The sequence below is a fragment of the Pieris rapae genome, chromosome 7, assembly GCF_905147795.1.
Source record: "Pieris rapae chromosome 7, ilPieRapa1.1, whole genome shotgun sequence".
Taxonomy (NCBI): Eukaryota; Metazoa; Arthropoda; class Insecta; order Lepidoptera; family Pieridae; genus Pieris; species Pieris rapae.
In genome coordinates this window covers 1032477-1055308 of record NC_059515.1, presented here as the reverse complement: position 1 = coordinate 1055308, position 22832 = coordinate 1032477, and the positions used below count along the sequence as shown (strand labels likewise).

The 22832-nt window shown below is 32.7% G+C and overlaps 1 protein-coding gene across 4 annotated transcripts in view; it reads left to right on the top strand.

The window, feature by feature from the left end:
• LOC110994641 (RNA-binding protein Musashi homolog Rbp6) overlaps window positions 1-22832 on the top strand; it is a 437627-nt gene that overhangs the window by 135719 nt on the left and 279076 nt on the right. For all 4 annotated transcript variants that reach the window (XM_022261424.2, XM_022261422.2, XM_022261423.2 and 1 more), the window contains exon 3: window positions 11753-11834. In XM_022261424.2, coding sequence (XP_022117116.2) covers window positions 11753-11834 — 82 coding nt within the window. The remainder of the gene's footprint in view (window positions 1-11752; window positions 11835-22832) is intronic.

Here is a 22832-nt window from a genome sequence, read left to right as displayed (position 1 = left end):
ATGCTAGCCTTGTATAAGGTTTTTATCATATTATGTAGTTGGTTAGTTTTTTCTGATAGCTACTAACTGTTAAAAATATTTACTAACTAACTAACCAGATATAAGTAGTCAGGAAATAATTTAATGCTAAAAATAAAAATAAATAAAATAATATCCAGAGATTACTAAATACATATAGGGTTAAATAAATATGTATATCAGAAATTTGATGTCGCTGCAAATCTCCTTGCATTGACTGAGCTATGGATATCGTATTACTTTTTGCATCAAACATCTTATGGGTCGCGACATATTTCTAAATCACTGACGCACATAGTATGATAAATATCTCTATTCTATTTCAGTAGTAACAATTTATTAGGTGTGTTGTTCGTCCCACAATGTCTGTCCTTTCATTGAGGTTCGTTGGATGAATGGTTTCAAAATTAGCTATGTAACGCTGCCAGATCGTATCTCAGCGTTCTGGTGTTGATGGAGATCGAGACAACTGCTATTACCTGATAATATATTATGCAACGTCTGCCTTAATCATAGCCTGATAATCATAATTGTATATTAAGTATATAGAAATGTATCTTTACTAAAATAAATGGGTGCCACAACCTCTATTTCATAGGTAGTTTACATAGTGTCTTCAAAGTTATGATGAAATTAATTGACAAAAAGTTATTGTAGATTATCACTAACTGTGTTAGGCAGATGACCTCGCTAAATTAATCATAATCTGGCCTGTGAAGTGACAGATATGATTAAGTAAGACAATGAATAATACAAATTTCAAATATCAGATTGAAGGACGATTTATTTATCAAACAAAGCAGTAAGTATCACCTCGACCTCCGTCGTTCCAGAAGTAAGCGCTATTTAAGGCTGTATTTGCCATGCACCACTATGTGGAACCAGCTACCCACTGAATTATTTCCATTCAATTCCAATAAGAGTCCTTCAAGAAAAGAGCATACATATTCTTAAGGCTTTCAAGCTTACAAAGTTAGTGTCCTTGCGAGTGTCACTTAACATCAGATGAGCCTGCACGTTTGCCTTCTGTTATATAAAAAAATATTAACGCAAGTTCCAAAGCATATGTAAAATTAGAAGCATTCAATGTTTTTTTTATAGAACAGGGGGCAAACGGGCAGGAGGCTCACCTGATGTTAAGTGATACCGCCGCCCATGGACACTCTCGATGCTAGAGGGCTCGCGAGTGCGTCGCCGGCCTTTTAGGAATTTGTACGCTCTTTTCTTGAAGTACCCTAAGTACATTTCTTTTTTGACTTTCGTGTACATTATGTTGCCTGCATGAATAAATGATTTTAGATTTGATTTCATATAAATTTGTAATAGTAATGTTTAATCTTAATTTTAATAGCTTACATACGGCTTAAGTTTACAAATTCCACTATAAATTTGGGCCTATATGAAGAGGGAAGCTGAGATGTCTGTGTTAGCCTCGTGCTGCTGTAAGATTAGTTGACAATGTCAGATACAAACTTCGTTCAAAGTTCATCTCGGTGAAGTTCCACCGGCGTGTGCCCTTAAATTGAAACTGTACAACATCTGCACTGGCTTTGATAGTTATTGAGAATAAATTACCCATTCTCTTCCATAACTTGATATACATTTGTAAAGTTAGTCTACTGTCACTCGCCTGCTAGCTAGAGATAATCTTACATAGGCGTTACATTTAATTGCCGCTGTGGCTTATTGGTTAGTAACCAGATCTGGAATGGATTTCCTGAGCCTTGCACATAGAAAAAACTGAATGTCATATATCACTTTATTGGAATTTGATACCGAACGTTTGCCGTTCTAAATTATATTGATAAGGAAGCAAATACAATATATATATATATTTAATAGAACTATACAGTGATGTAAGCTAATCACCTTATTAATTTTAACATTAATTAATATTTTTTATACAACCAATTAAACCACATCGGAAATGAAGTCGTAAAAATCGTATAAATCAAAAGCAGGGACATTATGGTCCATTCTGGACCTGTCAGTGCGTAATTTATCCGAACGCATTTTTTGTGGGAGGTCACTTGACCTCATAAAAAACAGCCCGCGGGGTGAAAGCGTTGGTAAGAGCCCTCCAAAGGCCTACGCCTATCGAAAAGTGGGAAAAAACAAGCGATCACCACTCAGCCCAGATCCTCGAATAACACTTCACACGTACACAGTGATTTTTACAATGTTTCGCGTTTGCTTTTACATGCAATCTCTTTGATGTTCTTGGGTCCTGTCATGTACAAAGCGTTCACTTTCAGTGAAGCTGTGCTAATGTCTCTCAATTCCAATTCAAATTTGGAATTCTACTTAAAGTACTTACGAATGGATTGTCTTGAAGAGAAAGAATTGTCGCTGGGTCGATAACATTTTTAGTCGACTATGAGTATGCTTGTATTGATGGTAATCGTAGGGAGAAGTGATGGCAGAAGATGTCGGAGTGGAGTCAGTCGCCTACCCACTGGTCGCAACAAATAAAGACAATTATGTGACTCAACAGCTGAAGGTCATGTGATGTGAAGGCAACAAATCGATGTATCGGTTAAAGTTTTTCAAGACAGGTACGACCTTCAGTGAAGTAGACTACTAAAAAGTAGAACTTGAATGATGCCACGATGTCAGTTGCAATCTTCATATCTCGTAGTTCGCGTAGCTCCATATGTTCTGCGTCAGCCCTCTAAAAATTCTATAGTCATACTAGCAGAACTGGCAAACGTCATTTTGCCATGTATATCATTTATAATAAAAATAGGGGTTGATCGTAGAGGGTTGAAAATTTAGAGTTGTTTGTATTTTTTAATGTTGTTGATACAGTTGATAAAAAAATATCTAAAAATTAAAAAGAAATATTTAGGGGTGGACTATTAAACATTTAAGGGGATGAAAAATAGATGCTGTCCGATTCTCAGACATACCCAATATGCACACAAAATTTCATGAGAATCAATCAAGCCGTTTCGGAGGAGTTTAACCACAAACACCGCGACACTTTATATAAAAGACAGAATATATAACACAGAATTTTATATATAAGATTTCCTCTCGTTCCTCGGTCACTATATCGTAACAAAAAGATATACAAGACAAGTCTTCACTTTGATGCAACAACTTGAAGTGCTTGAACGATCAAATTCGATCACTAAATTGTTATACAAACTTGTTATTATTCGATTATGCAGTGTCGATATGTTGAAATCGTCCTAAACGAGTGAGTGGCGCTACTTAGAGATTCGGAGACTCGGTCATATGCTTACGTGTCCTGGAGTCTTGCCAACCACAATACACATTTAATTGGCCGATTTTATACACAGGACACAATTTTGAAGCTGTTTATAAACATTTCATAGATCGATAATGCGATTGTTTTGTTATCATTAAAAAAAAATATACTTAGAAATGTGCAAATTGATTTGAATTACATTGGCGTTGAAATAAAAACTTATCTGATTAACAGCTTTGGTCTGTAATTGTTTTGTTTTACTTTCTTTAGTTTATCTAGTTAGTTAATCTCAATTGTGTTTTGTAAGTGTACCTTTATTCTTTTATATTCAATTTCTTAAGTTTGGTTTTTGTTCCTTCTGTAATTTTTATTCGCTTGTTGTGCACTCTTGTCAGTTTATAGTCACCTCTTAGGTTAGGTTAGGGTTAGGAGTGTGGTTTATTTGTGACAAAAATTATATTTAATTAAAGTTGGCCCAACCTCACTCGTATTGAGTTTAATCAAATAATAAAAAGTGCATTGCCGACTGTACATTAGCCGTAAATTACTTAGTGTTTTTAATCTTATGCAAAGACACAAGACAAGACACAGGCAAGGAAGGGTTCGGATTCTTGCGCCATCCACATATGTGTATATAACTGTGCCTTGCCCCAAAAACTTTCACGAAATTTGATACTTTACAATTTGAGCTCATGTTAATATTGCACACGATCAAATAATCTATTGATGCTTCAGGGCTCATACATTTATGTGAGATCACTAATTTTTTGACACATAAAAAAGTGTTTAGTTTCAAAGGTATATAGGTATTCAAATTCTATTACAAATAATTGAATAGACGCAAAATCAACCTGAGCCCAATCGATTGTCATTTCTAAAACAATATGCATTTTTCGATGTCAGCATTCAAACAGTGTTTTTAATTCCATCAGATTTTATTGCGAATTGTTGCGGTCATACCAATTATATTGTCATTCAATTCAGTCAGTCAAGAGATAGAGATAATATAAGACAAGCCCTTTAAATTATAGCTTAATCAAAAAACGAGCGTACTCCTCCCTTAAAGGCCGGCAACGCACCCACTAAAAATGGGCTAATGGTCTATGTACGACGGCCTTTTTGGGCGTCCCGCAGGCTCGTTTGCGGGGGGTACAAACGATTTTTTTTAAATTTTATATAAAAAAAAATGAAAAAAAAATCTCATTGTATCAATAGCTCTTTCATTCTAGAACGATTTTGTTGTAACAATGATTTGTGTATTATTAGTAGTTAACTTCCAAAAATGCCGGCAATGCATTTGTCCATGGGCGGCCGTATCATTGAGCGTCCGTTTGTTATAAAAAAAGGAATGTGCAAAAGAGTGATGACGCATTTAGTTACATTCATCAGCCAAGCCTTTATCAAAGTGACAAAAGACGGATCGTGTCACATGTCTGTGATTATAGATTCCAGTGACCAATCACAATTATACGCAACGCGCACTAGTTACATTTCGTTATACAATCCCACTCCTGGGACCGAACAAAAATACGACTATGGCTATATTCTCGTGCTAAACAAAAATATACACACATGTTTATTTAGAAATAAAAGGCGGTTTGTTTATTTATGAACAGTATAAAAGTACGTTTCACAATCAGGATAGTTGAGTATTGCTTTAAAATGAAAAATGTTATTTTGTGTCAATTTAGCGCAGCCCGAACTATTACTGCAGTACATTTTTGCTGACAACAGTGAAAATTTGCGTCAGGCTAAGTGCCAAATTTATAACATTGGACTGTACTACGGAAGGTTTTACACTAATTGGTTAGGCAAGGATTGTTAAAGATAAAATATACGAATCTCCGTTTGCGTTGATTGATTGCTTCATTACGTCAAATTTGATTGGTCCATGTCATTGATGCGGTCGACACTGTTGAGATCTAAGGGACTGAAAATTTGAAATAAATTTCTTAGTTGGATAAATTATTTAATTGTTACACTTGTTTGAATTAAGAACGATCATAATTGTCATTAAGAAGCGAACATTCCAGGAAAACAGGAATTATAATTATTTTAAAACAATTAAATTGTTTTAAATAAACAATTGATATATCACATTGACGTTTTATTTAATAAATGACTTATATTATTTTTTATATATGTATCCGGTAAAGTGTGGTGGCAGTTTCCTGACAATGTTTTCCTTCAACCTTTGAGCGATTATTAAATGCGCACATAGAAATTCCATTGATGCACAGCCGAGGATAGAACCTATAACCTCAGATGGGAGTCGCAAGCAGGCACTAGGCCATCACTGATCTAGGCATACATAGTGAGTTCTTTCACCAACAGTTTTAAATCAAGTAAAGTCATTGAAAATGGTGGTGATTTAAATATTTCGATTACGGAAGAGTTCTGCGACACAAAGCGTGCGGTTGGAATTAATTTATCGATAGGTTTCGAATATTTTTGTGTGCCCACTGTTCATATACGTCCGTGGTTATTTTGTGCACGCTCGACGGGCTAATTTCCAATTTTATGGTGGTTGAGCACTTGCTACGTCAAAAGGTCGTATGTCAATATGTCACGTGAAAGCTACCTCATTTCTTATTGCCATAATTGGTGTGAGATAATGGACTATGTATATGTAATATTCAAGCCTTTGTTATTTCCAAGTCCCATTTCACGTGTTAGATGTTAGTCGTCATAGAATATGGACTCCACTAACACTTTTCACACGTCTCTATCTTTCCAATGCTTTTTTATGTAATAGGAGGCAAACGGGCAGGAGTTTCACCAGATGTTAAGTGATACCGCCGTCCATGGTCATTCATATTGGCATGTGCAAGTGCGTTGAAGGCCTTTTAAGAATTGCTACGCTCTTTTCTTGAAGGACCCTAAGTAAAATTGGTTAAAGTAAAATTCGGAGCGGACGAAGGAACCGAGGTGATACGGATGATATTTTGTACGTCAGATGATGAAACTCAGCTACCGGTATTAATCCGATCTTCTCTGAACGCTCTCCATAATGAAGGTAGAAGATGCATAGATACCCCACATCTCTTCGCAACGCCTAGGGATCAAACCACACGGAAAGTGATAGTCCATGTTATTTTTTCCCTGCCCGCTCTTCTTTTCCTGGGTGGTGCCTTCCATGGTGTTCAAAACTATGTATAATTCTATAGTTATTCCAAAATCACTAATGTAATTATTTTTATTTGGCACACAGGATTCATTAGTATATATGTAAAAATCAGACATTAAAGAAAAGACAGACTTTCGGTCTAACATAAACAACATAGGCCACTAGAATATATGTATATATCTATGAATGTAAAAACTAGTTAGTTTCTATATATTTTTGTAATGTAGAATTCAAACCACCTCAACGTATTGAATAAACTTAGTGAAACACAAGCTGACAAATTAAAACTGTTAAAATGAAAATAAACAATATTATTTCAATAAAATTTTACTTTTCCCAATTGGTTTTTATCAAAATTCATCGCCAAGCAGTAAACAATGATCATTATTATAATTGTTATTATTTTGACAAAATGTACGCCGTGTCGTTACTCACATAATGATTAAAGCTTATCTCGATTATATTCATAATAAATTAATTAAATTAACTCTCGGATTGAACTTAATTAATGAATTTAAGCCTATTAATTTGCGTATATTTGTGTTTCCTTACTAGATTGTTATTTTGATACTATAAAACTTTTGAACGTATAGATTTCTTGTAGCTGTAGGCATCCGGCATAGAACAAGAGACTGACGACCAACCTCTTTTTAGGATTGGACGCAAATGTGCAGATTCTCGCCATTAAGTAAAAATTGTTTTATATCAGACCTAAGATGGCATTTTGGCCCAAACATTCTAATTTAACCTTTAAAGAAAAGTTTCGATTATCGTTTTTAATTATATAGTCTATATTTGAAGGCAAGAAAATATCAGAATGAACTCATCTCTCATATTTATTTTTGTAATCCTACAGCTATTATCAATTATATTAAATAGCAAAAAATGTACCAAAGGTATAGCCTAGAATGGAAAACATAATATATACAAATATATCTGAAAGGAAAATAACAATAAAAATATTAAATACATTTAACTTAGTAACACCCAATTCAGTTGTCTTGAATGATGCTGTGAAAGTAAGGGTATGGTTTCATACGTAAGGATTTGTATGTGAGATGTCCTCATAATGCAGGTTATCCAGCGCTATGGATATTCCTTTAAAGCATATTCCGCGTTAGCTTGTGAATATAGGCACTGTTAAAAACATATAGTATTGTTTTATATTTGAGACGTAATTTATAAAAGACAAGAATTAAAACGGAATTTCATTAATTGTTCATCCAACAATAATTACGAGAATTCTAAAACAACTCCGTTGAAATGGTCCCTAATTGGCAGTTTTAATCTACTAACTTTTGTGCGAATTTCGCGGAAAGTGAGCAACAACTTGTCGCGGTCGCTGTTGCTACGAATCAAAATCGTCTGACGGCGAATTTGAATTTTGATTCATTTAATTGTTTTAATTAACTTCTAAATATGACTATTTATACAAACAACTAAATTAACGTACAATTTTCAAATTAAATTATGATATGAGTTTTTATTTTAAAGTAAGATGAAGAACAAAAGAGATACACGTCTTCATTCCCAAAAAATAATGTTTATTCTCCAAAAACACGTTTCTATCTATATATATTCTATCTTCTTTTTGGTATCTGTGTGTCCTCTTTTCGAGCAAACACGGTGCAGTAAAGCGCACACAGAAAGTCTATTGGTATACAGCCTCATCGAACCTACTATCTCAGGAGTTGTGAGTCGCACGGTGAAGCTTCTAGTCCAACATCGCTCTCTGTATCTCCGTAATATATAAGTAAAATAAAAAAAAATACAGTATAATTGAACTATGAAAAATTTAAACAGCGCTCCATGGGGCTGATTTATTATATTCACGCACGTCCTATTAACTTGAAAAGCAAGAGTGTGCGTACACCATTTTATATATATATGTTGAATTTCAGTTGCAATTGTTCGGGCTACAGCGGAAAGGTTCAATTTTATGGTGGTTGGACATGACAAATGCTACATCGCGCCCTTTTTATTCGACGTTAACACAATCGCGAGCCAATTTACATATCGCTTAATTTAATTATTATAAACTCACTGACTCATTTTTAATTATCTGTATTGTAGTTTCGGATTATTGTTATCGCTGATGGCTGGCCATGTACGTACTTGTGAACGTGTGCTTCTCGCTGATGTTACCAGTTTATTCTTTTTCTTTTGTTGCCTCTTCATTACTGGAGGATGGCCGTAAGTCTTGTGAAGCGAGTCTTGTATCCTCCAAGTACAGCAACTCTTCTCACCATGATTTCTTCTACCATTACTGCTTACACCACCACTAAGTGGAACCAGCTGCCCACTGAAGAATTCCCGAAGCTATTCGACATAGGGTCCTTCAAGAAAAGAGCGTACCAATTCTTAAAAGGCCGGCAGCGCGTTTGCGAGCTTTCTGGCAGTGCGAGTGTCCATGGGCAGTGACACTTAGCATTAGATGAGTCTTCTGCCCGTCTGCCTTTTGTAACATAAAAAAGAAACTCGAAAACAGTTGAAAACGTATAATATAAGCAATCCGTAGCTTATAAAAGTTTCTAAAGGCACCAAACTTAAGAGAAACAGAGTAAATCCTTAACGTCCGTCTTTGTTGAGTTTAAAAATCTTCAATCCTTCCTTGAGCGTAGTGGAATAACTCAGGTATCAAGTGTTCAGAGAATTGAAGGTACAATGGTATGGCGGAGAAATTAATCCAAATTAATAAACATCCGACAACAATACAACACATCAAAAACCTACTCAGCGGACTTTGATATTTCGAAGTATTAGTTCATTCATTTACTTACTAGTACATAGAATAAATTGTAATCTGTCGGAAATATAGTTACAATACATATAATTAAGTCCAATCTCTGAGGTCGACCCAATCTATAGGGCCAGATCCAAAAAAATTTAACGGTGTGATTTCTGAGGTCTAGAGGAAAAAGGTTTTAGCGCCACTGGGGTTTTTGGCCACCTAATATTGTTCGAGTACAGATTTCAGTATCTATTTTATGATAATTTTTCTTAAAGCAAGGTAGTTGCAATAGTGTAACCATGTGAGCACCATGTTTCTACACACACTGCACACACAGTAAAATGTGTTTAAAATTTTTTTTTTTTAGTACAGTTTATTTATTACGGTCTTCACATATATACTAATAAATGTATACAAGATAAAAATAGAATAGTAAGAAGTATTTTAAAAGAGTAAGTTTGGAGTTTCTTGCCCATTCTTCACATTAATCTGCCGTTTGCGTTTAGACAGCTTCTTCTGTCTCTCTCTCTCTTTAATCGGCTGCTCATGTCTGCGCGTCATAGTCAGCAACGAAGCCTCTAGAGCGGACTTTCTGTTACCACTGGTTACAGTGTAACGCCTCTCTTATGACAGTGTACAGTTGGTGAACGATTTGTCTTCCACTTGATCGGTCTATCTGGTCGGTCGAAAGTCCCTTTTTGGGCCTAATTGAAATAAATGATTTAACTTTAAATCAGCCTGCTATACCATATGCCGTAGAAAATTAATTATTGCCATTAATTATCAAGAAATTCACTAAAATGACAAACCACTATAACCTTTCAAGGTTAATTAATGACATACAGTCGGAAAACCGTCAGTAAGACCCTTAATAAAGAAGCACTTACATCCTTAGTTACTATAGTAATGTGTTTTTTATATGATTTAATTGTTTGGTGGATTTGTAATGCCCAAGCAGAGGTGTGGTGAAGTGAGAAACAAAAAACAAAAATCTTAAAGCCGTAATTATTTTTTCTTTTAAATTATTTACATTCTGGTGTCCTGTGAAGTAATTGTTTGATCGATGACGTGTAATGTAACCATTCCCGTTGCACTTCGTTTGACATATTATACGTAACCATTAAGATTAACTATAGTTGTCATATATATGTATATGTATGAATACAATTTACACTAAATTTAAACCTTAAACATTATTTGTTCCATTAGATAAATAACATTTGTGATCTCGCACTGATTAATGGTAAAATGAACATTGAATCGTTACTTTTCATTACTGTTTCGAAGTGTACCAAGCTGGGAGCCAGTTGGTCAGATTAGAAAAGTTCACTCAAACAAGTCTAAAATCGACTTTAAAAGCATAGTCCAACATTTGGTTTTAGAAGCTTCACGAAAACAACTTTAAATTGGAATGTAACCTACAATAAGCTTTTGTGACTGGTCTGTTTGTTCTTAATTAGAATTAATCGGGACCCCTGCGGTGTGTGTGGTATCGTCCAAAAAGTAATGATAACTTACAGTATCAGTCAATGAAGTTCTTGTGAGTATTTAATCAACAGTTTATAGTGAGATATTTGAGAATGTGTGATAAATTTTTGTATGTATTTTAAAATTATCGAGACTATTTTTTTATAATTACTACATTTTTACATAGATGGGTGTAGGCATTTCTAGTGAGGACATGTTTCATTATTAGTCAACATTATTTACCACGGTTAAATAACCGGTATAGTGTATACTAATCTGTTTATTTTTCTAATAAATTTCTATAATTCTATACAAAAATCGTCTCGTTAGTTTGTTATATATAAATGAAAACGTTATTGCCAATTCCTATACACACGAAAATAGCTGCATTAATACAAAATATCAATTACTTATCATAAAATTTGCAATCAAAATAATGCGTTCACCTCGCGTTTATTATGTAAAATGCACCTAAAAACGGCAGTGCACCGCATAAATACGGAGTTATCCCAATTATCAACTGCTAATTTACGTATGGAACCATTTTCAAACTAGCTGTCCCTCGTTACTTCACCCGGAATATGGATAAAGAATTTGTGGATAACGTCATGTTTATATGACAAGGTTCCAACTTAACATTCCAAATAATAAGGGATTTGCATTTTTGAGACTATGAATTTATGAGTAATGAAATTATTAAACTCTACATACTCAGGCTTTGATATATTTCCAGTAAACCTTTTAGATTAACCTGTTTAATATACTGAAATTAGTAACATTTATTTAATTCGTATAACTATATCAATTTATTTTCAAATATACAGTATTTTAAAATTATCTTAACCTAATTAAAAGTAATAATAATAATAAAAAAATCGTAAAACCATAATTAAAACGAATTTAAAAAGTTTGGTCCCTGTACCTATAATGCTGGCAACATTTCTTTATTTGTTGAGCGAGAAAACCACCGGCTGGGGTCACCGGTAGTACCAACTGAAATCTTTAATGAGGGCCTGAGCACTTGTTCCCAACTGTCCAAGTCTCCTCTCCAACTCTTAATATTAATTCCATAAATCTTACCTCAATTATTATAAATATATTATTTGTGAACACGTAACAGTAATATAATATCAATTAAATAAATATTTACGTAATTTCAAATATGTATGTTTGAAATATTTCTCTCTTTTTACAGAAAGCCTACGAGACTACTTTGGCAAATTCGGCGAAATCACAGAAGTAATGGTTATGAAAGATCCCACAACGAGACGGTCGAGGTAGGCTATTTGAAAATATTAATAGGATATTTTTTGAAGTCATAACATTATTTTTTTAGTTTGAGTGGTTTTTGAAATCTAAAATATGGTAACATCCAGAATCTGTTTACAAATTCTTAAGTGAATTTTAATATTCAGAAATTAGAAGAGAATTTTTGGTGGGTGGATTTTTTTTAAATTTTTGGGTTTCACTATGTTTTCTCTTTGAGGGAGTGTTAAAGGCTCCAAATACAGCACATGGCTGTTTAACCGGAATTCGAACCTATTACTTCAGAAATTTAAATGTTTTTTTATATATAGTATGGGTATGGTATTTGTAATACGTATTCATGTTTTAAAACAAAAAAATTGAAATTTAAGCCAAAAATTGTAATTCAATTTTAGAATTAAAGTTTTATTTAATATACTAGTTTTTTGTTAAAAAACCACAGCAAAGAACTCCCGAGCTTTCTAACAGTGGGAGTGTACATGGACGCGCGTCAGTCGCTAACATTGAGTTGCTGTTTGTTGCCTTCGCCTGTTAAATCAATGTTTTAATCCCACTTTACGAAAATACAATTAAGAAACAACAAACTAATACCAAATCCACTATGTATTTTCAGTGGTTGTCAAGTTGCTTTGAAAATGTCGTATTATTTCCCGGAATTTCTATTTTCGGTATGCAATGTACACTGTCGAGTAGTTATCAATATTGGGAACAATCAAGCATAGCAAACGAAGTGGCTTAGCAACTCCCTAGACAAGAAATAAGTTGTCAAAGTGTCGAGGTGAAGTTTGTCTGTTAACATCGTCTACAGTTAGGTAAATCGTCGGTTTCACAACTCAATATTGGTAGGGTTATTACGACGGCAACCGGTAGACAGTCGTACAATTGCAATTGCAAAAAATTTACTTAGTTGATAGTTCATACCTTACGTTTTCAAAATTAAACTAATCCAAAATAAAAATTGTCCTTTAATTTCCGGTGAAATAATAATAGTTTCAGTTAGACATATTAACTCTATGATATTAAAGTAAACACTTTTACTTACTACACTTATTTAACATGTGTTTTCTTTAAATGTGTAAAGGCTAATAAAAGTCACTGACCTTTAAATGAAGTAGAACCATATTCTACTTTATTTAAAGGTCAGTGAAATATGCATCTTTATATTTTTGTCCAATTGAGGTGTTAGGTTATATATATTAAAATATGTCATAGATAATAACAACACGAAATTAATAACCAACAAACAAAACCAATAAAAATCCGGATACATCAAATACAGAACCGGAAGTTTGAATACAAAAATACATGACCTTGTGATTTGCAATTTGAAATTGGAACCGTCATTTATATCAGTAATAAAGCCGCGCTCCCTTCTGAAATAATATCCCTGGAACCGATATTGAAGCGGCTCAGCTGTGAATCTGAATGCAGTCTGCAAGCCATTACGTGCCTTGCTTCAGCCAAATGTAACTAAACGTCTTTTGTTTATGCTTATTGCTATATCGGGTATCGGTAACGTGGTGTTAATTAAATGGCTGAGCCTAGCCAAGTCTCTGATTTGGTCAAAATTGAATCAAGTATGGTTTTGTGACGTTAGGCGCCTCAAGTGGAATACGAAAGATATCTATGATCTTTTAGGTACTTCTCTCTAAATATGCTATGATTTTAATTTCTCATACTTTCATAGAGGAGTGAGTGTTGTCACAATTTTTCTCAGATATAAATTATAGGCTTAAGTTACTTGCAAAATACGCAATGTAAATTAGAATTATTAGTTTTTTTAAAGAATATATTTACATAATTATAAAAAATTAATTTAAATAATAAGTCGACATGTAACCGAGATACTGATATATAAAGCTATTAAAAAGATTGCATTTTTTTCAACAAACAATAACACTGAGATTAAAATATATGTTTTACTGAAGTTCATAAAAGTAATGTACACTTTATCTTTATTTATTAATTATATTTGAGCAGACATTTTGAAGTATTCCTGAGTTATTTTGATACCAGTAGGCGATGAGTATTAATAATAATTTTATTATAAGTTTTCATACTTTGTCATTGTGGACTAAAAATTTTGTTTGCTTCTAATGTTTGATACTGTAATGTGTAGATTAAAAACCACGTGTTTTATGTACCCCATTAAGCCAGGTATTATTTATATATATTATTAGTAAAATAAAATAAATAAGGCATACGTTCAAAATTATATATCATTTTATGAACCATTAACTCTCGAAGCACCACAATATTATCAGTAGTCTAGTATTCTTCCTAATGGCAATAAAATATTACAAAAAGAACAACGAGCAATTTTTCGCTTTGTTTTCGGTTTTAAATCTTTTGCAACAATGTTCCCTGTCTGAGGTGAAATGTTTTTAGGTCGCACCTTATCGTTATCGTAAATCAAGTGGACATAGCCGAAGGTTAAGATGTACAGCCGGTGTGCCGAAAGTGATAACAAAGCTAACGTAAACAACGAAAGTATTAGATTTGTTTTGTATTTTCAAATACTTTTTGTTACATACTTATGTAAGATCATAGAATAAAAAATAGAGAGGTTAGGTGTTCTTTAAAGTGCCTATCTCGATTTTAATTCGCTGTTTTGCTGGTTTTAAAGTGAAACTTTTGTTACATCGTCTCAAACTTTTTGGTCTGTGTAGCGCATGTCGCGTGACGGTCGGCAGCGGAGTAGGGATGAAAGGCGCTCGTCAAAACAGCCAAGGCGAATATGGCAGCGCACATGGTTCGCAGCAGCTACAGCTAGCAGCTATTATTCATTTGTGCCAGTGCTCCACGCTATTTTAATATTTGTATATAATCTAAATAATTGTTAAGTATTATGTATGTCGTTCTCTCTAAGATACAGAATTCAATAAATTTTTAGTTTAATGTCTATAATGTGAAAAAAAGTTTCACTTTTACCGTGGTTTCATACAACCACACAACATTTTACTTTTTATTACTCTTTGTGCTCAACAAAAATTTCTCATATTTTTATTTTGTACAAGTTAGTTGTTATACATTTTAGATAAAATAGTTTGTAAGGTATACCGTAGATTTCATTCTATGTTAAAAATAAACTCTATAATAGAGTTATGAATGAAATTAATTCCTTAAATCCATGAAAGGATTACGTCAAAGTCAGATATGTAAGACATTGGTTATCACGTTTAAAAAAAACGAATAAAGGTTTCTTTGGTAACTAAATCTTGGCAACGAGGTTATATATTTTTCTAATAACAAAAATGGTCGACTATTTTAAATAATAATACCTTTTACCCTTTACCTTAATGCAATTGACGATGTAGTTGGACTTGATCTTGAATATCAGTTAAGAAAACGAATTACAATATACTTCTTAGTTACCAGGGTGACATTTCATTAAACTATTTAAACAGAGTTAAAAAAACTTTTTGGTCTCTTTACGTCAAAATGTATTTACTTTGTTGTCAGCTGTTCTGTGCAAATGCTACAAGCAATTGTTTTTTGTAGAATAATAACCTACAAATGTGGTTTGATAGCACTCAGAAACAATTCCAAATTCAAAGTATACACGCACATTAGCTTGAACTTTGCCCACTATTATATCTTGTGCAAGTAAATCAATACCCGAACTCAATGAATCAGGAGTAATATATTCGGGTACATAATAAATGTTCGCTACCTGAAGGCAATATCTGAAAAATTTGCCTGCCCGATATTGCTTACAAGAGAGTTCCTTTCACCCCAAAATTTAATGCGCCGTTCGCATTTTTATAGAAAGTAAGTGAAATAATTTGCGGCCAGCGATATTTTCTTTTATTTTAATGGCTCGGTTTTTCTTCGGATTTGCGGGTCGCGCGTGTGTTATATTAATAATTTTTATACGGCGTGAAATTGGGTTTTCGCGATACAGTTGTACCGTTATAAAATTGTTTGAAGAATATTATTTGTTTTTTTTTTATATTTAATATTTAGATTATACTAAGTCGTCCGTCAACGAGTAATGGAATTGTCTTCGTAACATAGGTAGCTTGTAAGCCTTTATATTACAAACATAGATACATTAGTTATACTTCTTTTGGCGTGTTAAGGAAAAATGATGACAGTAAATGTTTACTTAATTTTAAAAATCGACACCTGAAGTTAGCATACTCAACATTTTCAATAAAACATGCCCTTTCTTGAATTATATATGATATTTCTTTTTTTTGTGATATCTTAATAAACTTTATTTACTAGATAATGCGTTAAAATAAAACTTTCAATGTATTAAATGGCTTTTTTCTATTGTTTCAAAGAAGTGTTCCAACGCGTGTAACACACATGTTTTATATTTAAAACAACTTTTTAATTATTGTACTACAATATACATTTCTTAGCACAATGTCGAATAAAAATGATATATTGAGAGGCTTATCACAAACGACGCAATTTTTTTTTAAACTGAATATATAACGAAATATTAATTTCTATAACAATTTAAAACAAAGACCTTTATCATTACTTTATGGGTAAAGTTTGTAAAGTTAGAACGCCCATTTCTTGTAAGAGGGTTGAGTAGATGATATGATTTGTGTCTTGACGTTTTTATGACAAATGGCACTTATAACTGAATAAGACTAAAACTTTTATGAGTTAAATTAAGAATATACAAAGAATTTGTGTGAAACTTCTATTTTAGGTTTAGGTTTAAAGACATTTATTCTCATAATAGACATTAGTCACTTACATGAAAACACTTATATGCTAACGTTACAATTTAAAAACAAAAAAAAGAAACTTGGTAGAACTTGGATGAAATTTCATTGCCGTAGACTGGGATCACTCAATAGATGGTCTTATAATCTTAATTTAACTATTGCTAGGCTGCCTGTACTTTTTATATTTGAAGGGTGTCTATTATACCGCAGGTTTAGTACTGGTTTAAACTTCAGATTTATTCATAATTACTTACTCAATCCACCTCAAAAGGATTAATAAAGGCTATCCACCACGCAGGTCTCTTTATTTCATTACTGAGACTTCAGAGTTTCCCGTGCACAGTCATATTCTAATAGTGAAATCCAAATAAGTTTTCAAAGTTATTAACCGTTATTAAATTTAACAGCCAAAAAATGCAACTTGTTTTTCATGGTTTTTATGCTAGCTTTGCGTAGAAGTCAGACCAAGTACTAAAAATTGGCACTATACACAAAAATATATGTTATTAGTCTCGCAATTCAAAGCGGCTTACAGCGGGCGTCTCCATTCACAGCCATTTCATTCGTTTTCCACTAAAAATCTAAAATCAATAAAGGATCAGAGTATAAATGCAAGATTACTGGGCTCGCTTTTCCCAAGGCTTGAAAAATGTACGCGCCATTACGTGAAGCGTCCGAAATAAAACCGCGAATCACTATGAGACTGTAAGTAGCACCATAAAAGATCCTTCCTCGCAATCGCTTCGGCAAACACCTACAGAGGAATAGAGTGGTGTTAAATGAGAGGGATTGAGCGTCCCCCGCCTCAGACATCGCGATATCTTTGCTGATACTCCGGCATTTAATTCATACTTGATATCGCTTCGACATATTGAAGATCTGTCTTATAATAAATTGCTTAAATAACGATCTATGAGCACTTATAATACTCAATGGCTTCAATATTTTTTGGTTTAAATTATTGTTGAATTGTTATTTGTGACTTTTTTCAAGTCTTTGTCGGGTATAAACATCTATTTTTCTGTTTCATTCTTTTTTCTTTTTCTGGTTTTACGTTTATGTCTAGGTAATACGAGCTAATCAGTACTTCAATTATATAATTTAATTTTCTTTACTCAAAAGAATATTAAATTAAATTTTCAACAATGCTTCAAATTGGTAGCCACTTATCCCAATGCACAACTTATTCAAAATTTTAACAATTCGTAATTAATGTCGCCAATTTTTGACAATTTGAACATGACTCTCCAGTTTATTTGAGTATTTTCGCTGTAGGTACGAGGAACTGAAAATTTGCTACATTACATCTAAGGTTCGAATACCCAACGTCACGGCTGAGATAGCTAACGATTAGTGTGATATTATGATGAGCTCTGAAATATTATTAGGTTATTTTGTAATCAAAATATTTTAATATATCTCATTTTTTTTAATTTATGACACAATAACAATAAGACTTATTATTATATAAATATTAACAGGCCCAACTCTTGAAATAGTTCGTTTACCTCTCTGAAAAACAAAGTCTACCGATTTACCTTTAACAATATGTTTAGGCTGTTTATCGATATATAGCTTTTCAAAACATTCTCTAAAAGGTAAAAACTATTGTTAATATCATTGAAATGTAACCTATGGAAATAAATTAGTTTACGTTTAGCTTATAATTACTCTTTTGTCCTCCATCCAGATAAAACTTGGAGTATATTATTTTACTCGTCTATATTTAATATAATTCGGAAGACGATTTGTCTATATTACACAGTGGATAATATTCAGGAAATCGGATGCCTTATTTGTTTAAAAAATGTTTCAAAGCTGATCCGAAATCCGATTTACATGATAAATATTCGCCTTGCGGCCACTAGGAGTATTATAACTATATCCAATTTTTTCTTCAATGAGAATAATAACTGTATAAGATAGATTTATACACATTTATAGATCTATCAAAATCCTTATGCTAATATGATATATATATATATATATAGAGTTATACAAAATAAATAAATAATTGCTGTATTTTCTTTAATTTAAATTATAGATGCCCTCAATAATTTACAGGAAAACTAATTAGTTTTGTTACATTTGTCAAGTCTAAGCAAAAGACAATTGTTAGATTAGATTTATGGCTGAGAATGTGGCCAGTGTAAAATAATGTTATTAAGATAACCCCGCACGGTTTTATCGGTAGGAAACATTTTGCTTACAGGTTGACAGTTGTTTAGAAGGGTTACACAACAACTTAGGCATTTTTAGCAGTTTGAGGCTGATCCATTATTTCGACTCACCCGATTAAATATTACATCTTGTGTTTATGTAATGATTGCCATTGATCGTCTTTATAACTAATTTAAATTTATATGAAATTTATAGAAAACACTTTTTTACCGGATTGAAGCTATGTATTTTAAACTTATAAATATTTAACATGATTTTAATACATAGCGGTATACATCCGGTAAAAAGTGTTTTCTTTAAAATATGTGTAAAAGCTATGTTAATAAAAGACAATACTTTATATGAAATATTAAGTTTTGTTTCGTTTCAGTGCGAAGGCAATATGTCTTTAATCTTTCTGATTCCAATATTATTCTGGAGATCGATACTAATAGTGAAGTAGGCTCGAGTGGTTAAATCTGTGCGCAACAGACTAGTGCAATAACCGTGCTGTATCGGCACCGCATTATTCTAACTGATTTCACAAATGTATTACGATTTCAATAATCTAAGGATATTTTTACAATCATTCCGAACAAATACTACTTAATTTTGAAACATATATTTTTACTTAACGTTTGGAACATTTACGTATACTGATAACAGTGCGAAGCAACTGTGTTGATAGAGCTCGATGTTGTCATATGTAACTGAAAATTGTTAATTATATTATTTTTAAAGCATTCATAACACACGCGAATACTTAAGTATCATACGCGTTCCAATTAAAACTTTACGTTTATTAGAGAAATCTGTATCTAAAAACTTAAATTTGCGGTTCATTACGGGTTCGATTATGGATGGAAAGTGTACGATGCATAATCAAGTGGTAGTCTGTGGGCCATCCACCCCTCTTGGTAGGGGGTTAGTCATAAAACTATTACTGCTCTGTTCTGAACACGCTGGCTTCATTAATCGGCTATCGTATGAAGCTATTACGATATGAGTCGTCGCATATACAAGATTGTGCTTAATATTCAACTAATAACTCATTTAATAGACTTGAATAAAAATTAATGTATTACTTGATCTTCTACAGAACACGCTTTCTTTAAATTTATGTTAGTAAATTTATTACTTAACATAAAATTCGACTTTGGGTCAAGAAAAGATCGTACCAATTCTTAAAGCGCCGGTAACACACTTGCGAGCCCGCTGTCATTGAGAGTGTCCATGAGCGGCGGTGTCAGTTAGCACCAGATGAGCCTCCTGCCCGTTTGCCCCTGTTCTATAAAAAAAAATATAATGTTTTATAATTATTATTTTATTTATAATAAACGTATTTCAAAAAACCTTTCCCGTCTGTTTTTAATATATGTTTACCATACAGAAAATAGAGTAATGTATTAAGAACATGTCAGAGTCTGTCTCATTGATATTTTATAGGACATAATTGATTCACAGAACATTCTTAATTGCGGACATAATATAAAGAAAAATCGTTGGTTAGCCTGAGTTAGAATGTACTACGTAGGGTGATATTACTGTATGAAGGTAAGCCGCAGGGTACTTGTTAGATCCGCCCAATCTAGTGCGCCTGAACGCGGCGGTCAAGTCCTGTCCAAACTAACGATTTGAGAACTTCTTGAAAATTTTCAAGATTTTTCAAGTACGCTTGAAATTTAACCATATAATTTAGGAAAAATTTTATGTTTTACTGTGATATTTAATAAAATAAATCAGTGGCTACAACCTGTTTAGATCTGGGCCCTCAATCTTTTTCATAATCATTTTTCAATTAGGCAAATAGCGTGTATTTTTTCTCGATCTCCCTTGCTCACTCTCTCAATCGGTCTCAATCGCTCTCTCTCTTTTCTTCCATAAAAACGCTGCACATCTTCGTGACGTTCGATAAAAATTTTACCCTCATGCACCTAAAGAAGCTTCACTTCAAAATCTAACAGCTGTTAGTTATAAATACCAAATACGCTCCAAACTTTATTAGAATAGAATAGATTAGAATAGGACGCAAAATATAAATGGCGACCGCAATCCAATTCCGAATCAGAATAGAGAAAATTCAAAGATGCGACATTCGTGTGTGTGCATGAGGATATCATGCTGATAGATTAATTTACACGGACATGCCGTCCGTGGCGTGCCAAGGATTAACCGATGCAATTCTGGACAAGAACAAATAGAAACCATTACATATCACTGCGTTATTAATTCTTGCGTCAAAACGACTGGACGTGGTCTCAGCCTATGTTTTGTTAGGCGAACACTTTTTAGCATTAGTTTGGCACAGGCGAACGAATTTATATTTTTACATATAAAACCTATTTCTTATGTTAATAAATTGAAAATCGAACATGCAATCTTTATGCCACTGTTTATGTGAAATTATTTGAATTTCGAATGCAACTGCAAGGCATCAGACGTCATGTAAATTGAAAACTTGAGTTTATTATAAATAAACAATTATAAGACAGCGGTGTCGTTATTATATTGTTGACTGTAAGACCCATGAATATTCCATCAAATAATCTCTGCCTATGTTTTGTTGCATGAACACTTTCTAGCATAAGTTTGGCATAGGCGAACGAATTTATAAATTTATATTTTTACATATAAAACCTATTTCTAATGTTAATAAATTGAAAATCGAACATGCAATCTTTATGCCACTGCTTATGTGAAATTATTTGAATTTAGAATGCAACTGCAAAACATCAGACGTTGTCTTTTGAAAAATTGAGTTCATTATAAATAAATAATTATAAAACAGCGGTTTCGTAATAATATTGTTGAATGTTCTTACATTAACATTTTTTTCCCATGAATATTCCATCAAATTAAAGATTATTTTAAATTGAAGTGTTGCCAGTAAAAACTTTTTAATTTTCCCCGTCACTATATAAGACTTGGACATCTCATGTTTTATGTATACCGGTACATACAAGCAATCTCACTATTGGCAGTCTAGACGCAGTGTGAATGAAACGAAGTAATATATTGACTTATTAAGCGATGCACATAACTTAATATCTACTTATTTCTCCTCCGATTGCATGAATTCTAATTTTGAATGTATTTTATCGGATTATAATTTAAAGTGATTTATATCCGAACCTACAGTTTATAGGTCGTTTTTTTCTGTTTGTACATTTCTTCTACTAAAAATTTAAACTGAAATTTTGTAAGTGCAGTATTATTTAATTTTTAAATATTCTGGTATCTTCTATGAAGCTTATTTTATGTATTGATATATGTATAATGTTACGGCCATTAGATACTTCGATTTATTAGATACCAAAAATACTAGACATTTGTAACAGAGTTCAATCTGAATTTAAAAGCTTGAATCTTCTAAGGTGTTGATACAAATTACAAACTACACAAAAAAACATGATTACAACATTTTTATATGAATTCATATTTATGATAACATTTTTAATTATAATTAATTAATTTAAAAAAAACGATTTACCTTGGATTAAATAAATATTTTATGTGGTTATTCTGTTTAATATTGCAAAGGTAACATCAACAAAACTGTTGCTATCGTAAAAGTGGGAACCTGGATATTTCTTAAAACTACGAAACGGTAGATTGCCGTAAATATATCACTGGCTGTCACCGCCGAGGTACGTGCCTACCTTCGAGCTATCACGACTATAAAACAAGGACCCTCTGGAATTTTCAGATTACATTTTTTTTTTCATAAATAAACATCTATATTGTATTGAAATTCTATGTTTAAACGAAACTTTGTTACATAATATAACTTTGACTTGTTCGTATTTAGGAGTTCAGGACATTTTGCAGAAGGATTAGTGATTAATGTTTTAAATGTATGTAACTAATTAAAGATTTTGGCACCGGGTAGATGGTCCGGTGACTCCAGAGCTGATGTTTTCTTGGCTCAACGAATAGGTATAGCAATGCAGCAAGGAAATCCGGGCAGCGTTAAAGGTACACTGCCACAGAGACCAATCTTTATTATTATTACTATGTAGTTAAGGTTAAAAATGTTTGATATTTTTTCCATCATTTCCCATTCAAATCCTAAATATAAATGATGAATTTGGATCTTACATTCCAAATAAATATAAAATTGCGTTTAATCGATAACTATGTTCAAGTTGTATATTCCAG